The sequence below is a fragment of the Panthera tigris genome, chromosome B2, assembly GCF_018350195.1.
Source record: "Panthera tigris isolate Pti1 chromosome B2, P.tigris_Pti1_mat1.1, whole genome shotgun sequence".
Taxonomy (NCBI): Eukaryota; Metazoa; Chordata; class Mammalia; order Carnivora; family Felidae; genus Panthera; species Panthera tigris.
In genome coordinates this window covers 106,521,615-106,535,691 of record NC_056664.1, presented here as the reverse complement: position 1 = coordinate 106,535,691, position 14,077 = coordinate 106,521,615, and the positions used below count along the sequence as shown (strand labels likewise).

Below are 14,077 nucleotides of genomic sequence, written 5' to 3'. Positions count from 1 at the left end.
ACTCATTTCATTGGCCAGAGCTTAGCCATATGACCATATTCCATGTGCAGGGGAGCCTAGGAAATAGTCTTTTTACTGGGTACATACCCATGTGAAATAAAACCAGGGTTCTGTCACTAAGGAATGATCAGAGGAACAGAGTGATTTGCCCAGGTCTTAGGACTAAAGGTCAGGAAAGAACTGCATGTGTTTTGTAGGTAAATAACTTTGGTATTATGTTTAATAGGTGGAGCATGTGTTTATTTTGAGCATTCACAAGGTAGATTATATTTGGAGATATTTTCCATATTGGTGTTTTTATTTTACTCTAGTGAGTTTATAAACAGATAGTAGGTACAATTTTCAAGAAAACTTTATAAATCCCCATCACAATTAAATTATATGATAATACCAGGGAAATAGAAACAGTAATTCAAGAACTGCTAGGCTTCTGAATACTTAGCATGTATTTAAGCATACTTAGTATGTGTCTCCTTTTCCTTGCTAGGTTCAAAGGCTATCTGTTGGAAGTATTCCACGATCTATGAAGGTTATCCTGGAAGATGACCTAGTAGACAGTTGTAAATCTGGTAAGAATTTTTGCTGGCTTTTATAAGAGGTCCTAAAATACTGACTAGGAAAAAGCCATTTTTTATTTTCACCTGAACACTGTGAAGTTCAGTGTGGAGGCTTAATTGCTCACCTTGAGAACAGAAACTGGCATGGAGGTGGGAGGTGATACACAGCAGGAAAGAAGCTATAGCTTAGTCCAGTCCAGCCACTGTTTTATAAATGAAGAATCTGACTTGCCCAAGGTCACATGGAGGGTTAAGTGGCAGAACTAGAACATGAACCCAGATCCACTGACTTTTCGTCCAGGAGTCTCTTCAGCACATCCTTGCTTAACAGTAGCAAATTGTAGTGGCTTTAGTGGATCAGACAGTATGACTCTGTCAGATACTACTGTACTCTTACTGGTATCTAGAAGAAAGGAGGTGATTGTTCCTCTCTCCTCTGTGCTGGTGACACCACAGTAGGAGTCACATTGATTTTGTCCTCTGAGGGTTCTCGGTGTTTCCGTTGGCCACTTGCCCAAATTGAGAAGGAATTTGAAACCATGCTGAAAGAACTGTGGGTGTTTAGCATGAGGAAGCCTTAGGAAGGACATGACAGCTCACTTTTCGTTAATTGGAAAGCTGTCATACAGAAATAGAATTATAGTTAGAGGAGATTAATATTGAGTTTGAGTAGTCTGAAGCTCCAGGAAGGTAGATTTTATCAGACGATGGTTTCTTTTCTCAGCGACAGTCAAGCAGAGGGTGTACAACATCTGTTAGTGACTTAGGCCTCATGATGGCCATTGATCTGGATGATCTGAAGTGTTCCAGGCAAATCAAAGACAACTCAGAGCTATTCTGGAAATTGGAGGACTTCACAGGGGTTGTTGTGATGTCATTCTTGGTTATATTTTGATCTTGAGGCTAACCAGACAGCTCCTAAGCTCTTTTTTGCCCCATCTGAAATCATCTTGCCCCTCTTATTCTGCTCAATGGGGAGCCTGGGAAGAATCAAACTTAAAAGTATTAGTGGGAGGGCAAGGATTAATATTGGCCCACATGTGTAGAATGGAAGTGTTCTACATTAAAATTTAAAATGACTGTATTTACAAAAAAAAAATGGTAGGGAAGAGTTTTATTGGAAAAATTAAGATGTTAGGAGGTTTTGTAAGTCAGTATTGCTCGAGAGAGTAAATATTATTTTCTGTAGTAACCACATTTAAGTATCATGAGATGTTCTTAATAAAATTTGATATGTTTTTTTAAACAAATGTATTATTCTACATATGTAATGCAAAAAGAAAGAGGGAGAATAAAGGGGATTGTTTTCAGCTGTTAGTAGGGGCTAGGGCTGTAAAATTTACATGGCCCTGTCAGCTAAAGGTAGAGATCTCAGAAGCAGACTGCATTCAAATGTATAATCTAACAGTTTTAATCAAAACCTTTTTCTCTAACCGAAGTAACTGACGTTTTCCGTATTTTGGCACCAGTATCCTTATCTATCCTATTCCCTCACTGTCTCTTCTTCCCAGAACTGACAGGCACTAAAAACTCTAGTATACAGTTTAAAAGTCTTTTGGACTTACAGACTTTCAATCTCAAAAAAAGGTTGTCCTAGTCAGCTTCTCTGAGGCTTCTCCTTCCAGCCCTAGAAAAGGCAGGTGGCAACCTGTCTCCCTAAAAGTCAGCAGCTCTGCTCCCTACACACATTCCTAGGCCTTGACCAGACTTTTGCCTGTGAGAACGGCACAAGATTATTCTTTCTCTTTCCTCTTCTTATTCCAAATAACTTAAAAACTGTTGCTTTTACTGTTTGCCTAGCGATTTCCACTTGCTATTTGACATTTAAGTTACATTGAAAGTGGGCCAAAAAATGGAAATGGTTGGTAAACCTTAGCCTGGTGTCAAAAATTGTTTCTTGATTCACCTCAACATTCCCTGTTTTAAGTATTTCCTGTTCTCACTCATACCTTAATCTTACTCACCCTTAATCTCAATAGAAAACATATAACACAAGTGTATCCCCTGGACAGAAACAAGTATATCTGACCTCTAATTCCACATCCTTGTTCTCCCCTACCAGACAGATCAAAAGTGCTTCATTTCTGCAAATTCCACCATTTCTCTTTTTCTTTAACCCTAGATATCTCCAGATGCTTCATGTATAAAATATTTACTGAACTGCCGTTTCATTAAAATTATAAGGCAAACACTATGGAAATAGAAGAGTTCAGTATCTAGAGTCAAGAATAATTCTTTATTGGGGCACCTGGGTGGCCCAGTCGGTTAAGTGTCTGACTCTTGATTTCGGCTCAGGTCATGATCTCACAGTTTGTGAGTTTAAGTCCCGTGTCAGGCTCCATACCTACAATGCAGAGGAGACTGTTTGGGATATTCTCTCTCCCTCTCTCTCCATGCCCCATCCCAAAATAAATAAATAAATACTTTAAAAACCCTCTTTAAAAAAAAATAAGATGTTTTCATGCAGTTCATCTAAACTGAATTCTTTCTGCCCTGAAAAAACCTGAAGCTATTTTTCTTTCACATGTCACTAACAATAATGGATGGAAGCAGTCTGTCAGCAGCTCTTTTTTCATTTATCCATAGCTACAAATCTCTGTGGGAATGAAAAGATATATGGCATAATCCTTGCCCTTGAGGAATTTACAGTCTGGTTGGGAACCTCAGATTGACACATGCAGAGTAATAAAGTTGGAGTTTGTGTCCTGAGAACTGCCAGTGCAGTGGGAGGTCAGACATGGGTCTGGTTGGGGGTGGCTGCAGTGGGAAATAAGCTGCAGAAGACAGAGCGGTACAAAGAGCTGGGATTATAGAAAGTAAGAGCTTGAGCCTCCTGACAATAACACTGTTTGTAATTTTTATTGTGGGAAAACTTAAGTATAATAACAAGGTTTCGTATAATAATAGCTAATATTTGCCAGTTGAGCACTTCCTGTATTCTAGATATTGTATGAAGTAATTTATAAACGTTATCTAACTTAATTTTCACTGTTGTTCTGAGATATAAATGTAACTATTCCCATTTTTCTAGGTCAAAATATAGGCTCAGCAAAGTTAGGTAATTTGCCCAAGGACGTAGCCAGTGAGTGGTGGAGCTGGGATTTGAATCCAAATTGGGTAAAATCAGTGCTCTTGGCCGTTCTTCAGTATTCCACATTTTCCACATTGTCACTGCTTAGTGAAATCAGGTTACTTACGGGTGCGGTATCTAAAAGTTAAGTTCCTTGTTTGACTAATTTAGAAACAACCTAAGCATAATCTATTAAAATGACCACAGTAAAGGACTGTTCCAAGTGCTCGTACAAAGTTGCCCCAGTCATTTTCATCTAAAAATTGAGGGCAGACAGTATAGTAAATGATCGTTTTTTGACTGGGTTTGAAAAACATCCAAGCCGTGGTTTAGGAAGGCTCTTGAAAACGTGTTTTCACCATTTATTATGAAGTTGCCTTTGGCTAGAAATATGCTCTCTATTCTGTAATTGCTGCTACCAGTTCCATGCATTTAGCATTTACAGAACATTTTTCTTCAGAAAATCAAAAGCTCTGCAGATTACACATTGAAATTTAGAGAGTAAAAGGCATTTTGCATGAGCAAATACCGTATATTTGACACAGGCTTAGATATGAAGACTTGCCAGTTAGTTCAGAGACACTATTTGTTGAGCAAGTTATAAATACCACCAGATTGGTTTGGGGTATGTCCAACATCTTATATTCAACAAGATTTTGAGGACTAGGATTATCTTCTATTCTTCTGGTCCCCTTTTCTGCAGTACCAGAATACTGAATTCCAACCATTCATTCATGTATACCTGTTAATTGATGCATTGAATTGTATGTAATAATCCAGATGTCAGTGTTTGGAGAATGTGCCTATAAACTACCCAAGGCCTGTTAGGAATATCTGTAAAAGTTTAATATTCTTCTCACCAGGAATGGGAGAGTTTCCTCAGGTGGGAAGGAACCAACCAAGAAAGAATAAGCAGGGTTGTATCTTGTGTTTTCATAGTTTAGGGAAAAGGGCTTTGAAGTGTAACAGTAATTTCCTCATTTCTTAGTTCGTTCTTTTTTTAAGTCAGTAAGTAAAATACTAATTAATATGGTAAGTAAAAATTAGTATCTAGGAAATTAAAGCTAGTGTCAGTTATCACAAGATTGTCTCCTTTCCTGACACCAGATTGATGATAGTTTCACATTTTAGCTGCAGTTCCCACCTGTTCTTTAAATGAGAACTATATGGTTAGGGATTCTGAGAAGATGAACATTTTGCCCAATATAATGATGAATAAATCATCCAGTAAACTGTTTTCCCAGTGAAGGGTAATAATTTGGTGTGATTATTGTGTAGCAGATTCACAAAAAGAAAAATGCTCACTTTAGCTTTTAGCTGTGCAGATACAAGTGCCTGTAAAAAAAAAAAAAAAAAAAGGAAAGAAAAAAGTACGAAATCTGTGGTGTTCTTTTGGCTTCAAATTGTTTTCTGGACGAGTGTTTACCACTCTAAACTTGGTAGGAAAGTGGTTTATTTCTTTCTCTTTTTAAAAAATTTTTATTTATATTGAAAGAGAGTGGGGGGAAAAGAGAACATCCTAAGCAGGCTTTACGCTCAGCAGGGGCTCAATACAGTGCTAGAACTCGGGACTGTGAGATCGTGACCTAAGCCAAAATCAAAAGTTGGTCGGACACTTAACCAACTGAGAGTGGTTAACCCAAGAGTGGTTTATTTCTTATTTCTGGTTGTCATGCAAGTCTGTGCCCAGCAAGCAGTGTGGTACTACTGGACTTTGCTGCTACGTGGTGCTCTTTCCTAGGCGATGACCTCACTATTTATGGAGTCGTAATGCAACGGTGGAAGCCCTTCCAGCAAGATGTACGCTGTGAAGTGGAGATAGTCCTGAAAGCCAATTATGTCCAAGTAAATAATGAGCAGTCTACAGGGATCATCATGGATGAGGAGGTCCAAAAGGAATTTGAAGATTTTTGGGAATCCTATAAGAGTGATCCCTTTGCAGGTTTGTGATTAAGGGTATAAAGCTGATAATTATTAATGGCATTTCATTCAGTAGTTAAATATAAAGTCTGTGGTCAGGAGGCAGCCTTACATGCTGCATAACTCAATGGGTGAATTCAAAGGGTAGTAGCATTCGTCAGTACTTCTAGCTATAATTTCCCTTTGAGCTCTTTTCTCGTGTAGTCTTTTCTATTTAGAGATCTTCCTGGAAAATCAAGGCTGAGTTAATTACAAAAAATTTTCCGTTTCTATTCTTTCAGACATCTCTTATACTGCCAGTTTTCTCCCTTTTTCACCAAATACACAGTTCCTCCTTAAGTAGGCAAAACTCACTTTATTATGAACCCTCATCCTAATAAAGCCTTATTTCTTTTCTGATGTACCTTAGATAATTAAGACAACTTCATGCTATTTTAGCTGAAGATTTTTAAATATGCATTAAGTAGAAAGAGATGATGAGAGATAGAAAGATGCAAAAATAAGCTTTGTCATCACTGTAAACACTTATGACTGTGACGTTAAAATATAATTACATAGACTAAAACATCACACAAGCCTTTGGGTTCATAGAGTATTTTTTATTTAAAAATTCCAAAAGTATAAAACACCAATTAAACCTTCAAATGTCTGTTTGCATTCTTCCTTGGAGGCATCTTCTGAGAAAAATAAACTGAAGCCAGTGATAGACTATTTCTAATAAACTTCACCTCAAATCTCATACATATTGATTACTTTATTCTTAAGTCACATACTGGACAGATACCATTTCACAAAATAGAATTCTTATTTGCCTAACTTTAGGCAGTTTGCTTTTGTTTTGTGGGATGATTTTTTTTTTTGCTTCTGCATATAGCATGTAATGTAGTGGCTCCTGATCATTCTTTTACTGGATCTGTACAGAAAGAACTTAAATTCTCCACATTGTGGCTTTAGGAAGCAAGCCCTATAAGAAGTATTTTTAAATGAATTTTTAAAATTTGAAATGGTTTCTTAGGATCAGGTCCTTAAAAAATCCGTAACTCTTTCTTGGACCACAGTCATTTCTTATTAATCGCAGTGCCACAGCTCAGCTCTTCCTGTAACAGTGAAGGAAGGGCATCATACAGCGCTCTATAACCAGACCATGAGAAGTGATTTGTGCTGGTGATTAAAGAGTCTGTTTCAACCAGAAAGTTATGGATATACAATTTATTTACTAGATAAGAGGAAGAAGTAAATATAATGACCTTGTGAGAAACGGAAGACAGAAAATGAGGCAACATTTTTTTTTTAGTCTGAATGGATTCTGCTTAGTTTCCTAAGTACCAGTACACTGTATTTTACCATTTCAAAGTGTATGTGTGCTAGTTGAGGGCATGAAGAGAGGGAAGTGTATCCAGAAGGGTGTCTTCATTTTGCTAGTCTAAAGCCAAAGATTCCCTCGGAGGTGGATCTGCTTCATTAAGACCTCATACTGTGGGTATGGTCTAGGAGGAGCTGAAGGCTTTATTCTAGTCTATAGTAACTTCAGGGATCCTCAGAGCCTGGTGCTTAGATGCTGGGTAGAAACCAAGATATAGGGATTGGGGTCTCTGGGGCCCAAGCTGAGGTGACTCCGTTATCTTAGATCTAAGAGGTTCTCTTCATCAGGGTAATGGAGAGCCATACCACAAGAGTGGGGTAATTGGCTGTAGACACACTATTAACATGGTCTAGAACCAGAAATTTGGGAGGGAGATAGGTTTGCAGGTAGTATTCACTCTAATCAATTTTCTTCCATGATTCAGCCATGGGAGCATCTATTGCCATGATTCAAGGAACTTCAGGCAACAAATTTAAGGGAATCGTTCTTTCCCTTTATTTTTCTCTGGTACTTCAGACCTGCCTTTATAGTATACCTTTTGTGTTAACTACATTGTGAGGAAATCTTGAGATCAGAAATAAGCACAAATAATACAGGTAATATAATAGTTTAACAGTTAAGTGTGTCAGGCGTTGTTTGTGTGCTATACACTTGCTGATTCCTTTGATCCTCAACACTTCTATGAGATACCATTATCATCTCCATTTTACAGATAAGGAATAGAAGCAGAGAGGTTAAGAAACTTGCCCAGGTCAGATGGGTAGTAAGTAATAGCACTGGGATGTGAATCCAGGCATTTGACCCCAGAGCCTGTGCTCCTCACCACTGGGATAGGTTTTGCATCAGCACATCAATCACCGAATCCACATTTATTCAGAAGTGGCACTTTAGGTTTTGGTGTAGGAGTCTCCCAGGTCAGTTTGCCTGCTCCGAAACCTACCTGTTGGGGCTATTCCTTCTTCCTTTGTATGTGTAATCTCTAGATTCTGGTCAGAATTTACCTATATGCTGTAAGGTCTTGTTTGCTTAGATCTCAAACCTTCCTTCATCTTTTTTCTCTGGGTTTTCTACCTCAGGAAAGGGAGGAATTCCCTCTAGCAGTTAATGAGCCCCCTTCCAGAATTTACTAATTGTTTTCTGATCCCCATTTTACTAAAAGGTTTTCTTTCTTCACCATTCCTGCCATCCCAGGTCATATCACCCTACCTTAATTGCCACTGGATCAATTTTGATATGTTACAAAAAGCGGCCTTTGTGTATAGGGCCATAAATTGTGGAGGAAGCCCCTTTCCTCTCCCTTCATGCTTTGGCAGAAAAGCTTCGGGAACTGGAATAATCAGCTAAAGGAGTACTTACACAATTATTTTCCTCGTCAGAAGACCTACCTCTGAAACATGAGTACAAACATGGAAATCCTGAAACATACATATTAGCTCCAGCCTGTATACATACAGCGTACCATCACGGTAGTGAATTCCACACAAGACAAGCTGAGGACAAGCTTGTTAGGATGTCATAGGTTCTGAGAGCCCCTGCTGGTTGATTATGCCAGTCATCAAATAACATACCTACTTTACTTATAGGTGGGATAGGCAGATTCTCAGATTTGGTGTTTTGACATTTCTCAAAACAGAAACTCAAATGTGATATTCTTTTATTTAAAGCACATGATCAGGAGAATCCAAGACTTCCGGCTTGAGTTGCTAGAATTATAGTTTATAATGATCTTTTAAATACTCTGATATCCTTATTCTAGGTAAAACAGACTTTACCAAACTTTTCAGAGTAAATGCTGAATTGACTTCTAGGGTGGATTGATTTTACTTCTCTTACACCTCTGCAGAAGCTCCATGAGCCCCAGGTACTTCTTGTATTTAAAGATTACTGGCTCCTACAATCTGACTTCTTGTTTGAGTTCAAGTACCTTCATTTTATTTAGGCAGTGGAGTAGTTTTACTCAAATTACTACACAGAAAGTGTAGTCGTATTTTAAAGGGATAATGTTGGCTTAATAAGGGAGTAAAGGAGATTCCTTTCTGTCCCTTGCAAAGTATGACAAATTTATGGAAACTTAAGCTATGAAAATAAAAAGGAATGAAAAGCAGACTTTTCATATCATGGCATTAGTAAAAGAAGGCATTTTACAACCAAATCAAAGTTATTCACTCCTTTTAGGCATTTGGAAATGGTCCTCATGGATCATTTTAGATGGCAGAGTATGTTCATAGGAAGTTGGAAGGGAAATTTCAGATGGGGCTTCTTGAAAACTGTTGGTAATACTGATCTTACTGCCTTTCCTAGGAAGGAATGAAATATTGGCCAGCTTGTGCCCTCAAGTTTTTGGGATGTATCTAGTGAAGCTTGCTGTGGCCATGGTGCTGGCTGGTGGGATTCAAAGGACTGATGCTACAGGAACACGGGTCAGAGGTTAGTACCTACTTAAAACGGAGAAATATTAATACATACAAGGTGAGAAGCTAGAATTTTTCTTTGAATAAAAATTGCTTGTTGAGCTTTATTTTCTAACCATAATCTTTCAACCCTAATGACAGTCAGTTGTCTGACTATCTAATACTTCGTCGCCAGTATCTGTATATCAAAAGGTAATTTCTAGAATTCCAAAGACTAAAAGAAATCTTTTAAGTTTTTTTGATGAATATATATTTTTGCTCTAACCTATAAGGGTGCCACAAAATAAAATCTTTACATTTTGATTACTGTGTTTTCATTGGATCCCCAGTCTTTCTTCAAGAGGAAAAGATTAGAAATAATGCTTTTTAATATCTCCAAGTCAGTGTCTCTCCATCTGTGACTGTCAGTGTGTTTCTCTCAGACTGCTGCTTACAATCATCTGCCTGCTGGTTCCCCTTCTGCCGGTAGGTAGCAAATGTGCAGTCTGCCCTGAGGTGCTGCTGGAGGTCACACGTTCAAGCAAAGATTACTCTAAGTATATAATTATGTTCAAATGGCAAAAAGCTCTTTTGCAGCTAACACATTTAACTGACCTGAATCTGGCATAGAGTAGGTGTATTATGGCCCTCACATAGGCCACATGAGAGTCATAATAACCAAAGACTAAAAGGACATTGTTCATATATAAGGCCATTAATAAGAATTCTAAAACCACATGGTACAATATAGGATAGTATAATAATGTGTGTATGTATTCTATGTTTTGATCACCTACTATTTGCAAGGCACTCTGCTAAATGTGGAGCTTAAATAGGGAGTTTCCTATTAATATATTTAGGAAACACTTGAATATTTCTGAATAAATTTTTTTGATCACTGAGACAGTACATACCACAGGGTAGTCACATATTCATTTATGTTACATTTGAAAATAAGTACTTTGAGATATTAAGTTATTAAAATTTTCATTAAAGGAAAACATCTTCACTTAACTGTTGTAATCATAAGTGATACTTATAAAGTCTTGAACACTTAAAAATACTTAAATAAAAATGGAATAAAATACCTGTATGGCTTGTATGGAAAGATTTAATCGAGTAGTTTGTTATTTAAAAATAGATTAAATAAAATCAGCAGCTTTAGAAGCCAAAAATGTCTTAAATGTCAAACATACGCCTAAACATCTGGAAATAGCACAAAGTCTATTAATTTAGATATTAAATGTCACATTCAGAAATCACTTAAAGATTGTTATTTTATGATAGTTAACCTAATTTTTAAGGATATCTAGTTAAATCCTTCCTTAAATGACCTTAAGTATACAGCAAAAACATAAAATACAAATCACGATGGCATTCCAAGTGGGCCATTTTCCTTTTGATTAATTATACTTATTCATGGGTCCTTTCATAGAAATTTAAAACTTTATTAACTTTTTTCTAGGTGAATCTCATCTTTTATTGGTTGGGGATCCTGGCACAGGGAAATCTCAATTCCTCAAGTATGCAGCAAAGATTACACCGAGATCTGTGCTCACAACAGGGATTGGATCTACTAGTGCAGGTATTTTACTTGACAATTTCAATTAGTTTAACCTTATTACAGATGCTAACACAGTGGGTTTTTTCTTATGAAAAAGTACCTTAAGTAGGATAAATTTCAAGCTAATTCTTGAGTTACTGCCCAAAATGGAAATATGTAGCAGTACTTTTGTAGCTCTGAGAAGATATTTTAAAAGCTCCACCTTCACTTAAAGTTATTTTCCTAAAATTCATCCCATGTATCTTTTTGCATTTGAGTTTTGAAAGATCCTATTTGGGGGGAAAAAAAACACAACGTTGAGATAAATGGGAGAAATCTCACTTTACAAAAGTAGATCAGTGGCATAGAGCTTGAGGCATTTTTGTGCTCTTAGATCTCATGGGCAACAGTAGCTCCTACTGAAAATTCTTAGGTAGGAAATTTGTCTTAATATGTGGAAAGCATACTTTCATCATTACAACATGGAGCTTCACTCATGTTATAATGATTCTTCAACAAGTACATACAAAAGTTTTTTCAGATAGAATGTCAAGATTTGATTATAAAGTAACTTTAGGAAAAATTTTTTAAAATGTTTTGATGCCATTTTGTATTTTATACTGTTTTGATTTAGGAAATAGCTTTCCTGTCCTTCTGTTATAGGCTCTTGGTTTCACACATTTTACAATATTATTTGCTACCTGTTAAGGGAAGCCTAATGTCCATGGTCTGTGCTGAAATTTCTTAGGAGAAATTATACTATAAAACTTATCATAAAGCAGCAAAAGCTGTTTTAATGGTCCTACATAATGAGAGCCCCATTCTAAGGGGCTCTCAGATTTTGAAATATAACTGATTAGTACATTAAGCATTGATGAGAAGGGATCTGTAAATTGAGAGGCATAAACAAGGTGCAGCATACTGGAAAGGGTAGTAAGCAAGAATATATAAAGAACACTTTATGTGCATTTAAAACTTCCTATGACCCGGTGTTCTAGAATCCTGTATAAAATGATATCAATAACAAACAAATAAAAGTGTTTGCCAAGTAATTATGTGGAATGTTTCCTAAGTTAATTGTATAGAGTACCAAGAAATGAGTCCAAGCTATCTGCTAGGCTACTAGTAATTTCAGAATATTTGGACAGTTTTCAAGTGAATGGCTGCTGATTCACACTACACTAGCACTTTTCCCTCTTTTATTATTTATTATTTTTAATGTTTATTTTTGAGAGGGAGAGAGAGAGCACACAAGTGAAAGGGGGAGGGGCAGAGAGACAGGGAGACACAGAATCCGAAGCAGGCTCCAGGCTCTGAGCTGTCAGCACAGAGCCCGAAGCGGGGCTCGAACTCAGGAACCCACGAGATCACGAACTGAGCCTAAGTCAGCCGCTTGACCGGCTGAGCCACCCAGGCACCCCTCCCTCTTTTTTTAAATGTAAAGATCATAATCCAAATATGACAGAAGAGACAGGTATAGGGAATATGAATTTTAGAACTATAGGAAAGTTACTGCTACTTCTCATCTACTCAAAGGGCCCGATTAGCCTTTCTTCAAACTGTGTATTGCAACCACTTAGAGTCATAAATGCCAAGTTCAGTGAGTCAAAACCAGCACTTTAAAAAATGAAATACAATAAAAGGTACCAGAATATATTGCACACATAAAGATGCACTATAAGGGTGCACTGTCATGAAAATTACTATAAAAACTTGCATTACAGGGTCATACTTTGTTTTTTAACTATGGATTACAGTGAAAAGTTTTGAAAACCGCTGCCATAGACTTTCTTGGTAAAACCAGAAACCCAAATCTTAAACCAGAGGATAAGACCACATGGAAGTTTATAGAAGGTTATAAATGAACAAATGCATGCATGCTCCTCAGATTTCCTGAATGTTTTCTCAGTTCAAATGATATCCTCACTCCCTCCAATCTATTTGCCTCTCTCTTCTGTGGTATAGGTAATTTGTTCCTGTGTATATTCTCATGACAGAGCTATTTACTGTGATCAAAAAGGAGAGAAACTGTTCCAAACATTTTAGGTATAATTCAGATAGTGTCTATAAATGAGGCTAAACAGGGGAAAAATAAAACCCACATGCTATAGCTTCTTAGCTCCTAATGTTTGCATTCTAAGTATTACAGAATCATAAAAATTTTAAGTAAGAGATCATAGTTTTTAAGTCTTAACCTTCTGTGAAAATTAGCTGTTTACAAATTGATGTAAAAACCTAACCCTTGGTGTCAATACAAAATCAATCATTATAATTAGAATAAAAACTCAGCAGCAAATTGCTTCATTTGGTTATTTGGCTTATATATGCTTTATTTCTAACAAGCACATATCTTTTTCCTGTTATATTAATCACTGAGCTCTTTGTTGGAAATTTTTACTTTTATTTTCATTTTAATTATTTTAACATATTCTTAAATTTAATTGCAATTAGACAAAAATGAAATTTTCTTCATATAGTTTTAACAGTTGGATGTATTTTAAGTCTATGAACTAGTTAGTGGACAGTATTTTAATCACCTGGTATATTAAATTTCAAAATTTAACATTTAGCAAAATTTTGCTTCACAAATTCACTTTTTTAGAATGACAGGAAATATATACAACTTAGAATCCATATTCAGACAAATGCCCTTTTCCCTTCCTCAAAATAAAAGCTTTAAAAAGTGCAGTATAAAAGTTTTAGATATGAAGGCACTGCATAACTCTGCATCATATGGCTAATGTCTTGCTTAGCAGCAAGAGTAATGAGAATATTCTACACTTAATTTAATGGAGCATAAGAAACTTTGAGGAAGGACCTAGCTTTCATCAAAGAAAAAGAACCCTTTGGCCCACTTAATGGATTCCTTTCCAAGATTGCTTTTAAAAAAACTTAACTGGAAAGGCTATCTAGAATATGTCAACCACAAATATGCCTTATCTTATTCTGCATGAGTGTCCAGGGATATGGAGAAGAGTACCACATGTGTGAAAATATATATATTTCCAAAATAGTGACTTATCTCTTACGATAAAGCTAAATACACCTTCCCAAATACACTGTTTTTATATAAATGCTGCCAACAACAGATGATCTATCAAATCAGTTTTGAAAATTTCATAGCATTTCTATAAATCTAATGAAAACATCTAAGTCATTATAATATCCTGTTCTTAAACTTAGGGAGTTTGTATCTGCTCTTGACATGTTGAATTCAATGGGTAATAATGATGC

General features: G+C 36.5%; 1 protein-coding gene across 1 annotated transcript in view; it reads left to right on the top strand.

Moving 5' to 3' along the window:
- Nucleotides 1-14,077, top strand: part of MCM9 (minichromosome maintenance 9 homologous recombination repair factor) — a 111,342-nt gene that overhangs the window by 13,925 nt on the left and 83,340 nt on the right. Inside the window, 4 exon segments of the mRNA XM_042987081.1 lie at nt 488-569; nt 5,369-5,569; nt 9,212-9,337; nt 10,766-10,885. Coding sequence (XP_042843015.1) covers nt 488-569; nt 5,369-5,569; nt 9,212-9,337; nt 10,766-10,885 — 529 coding nt within the window.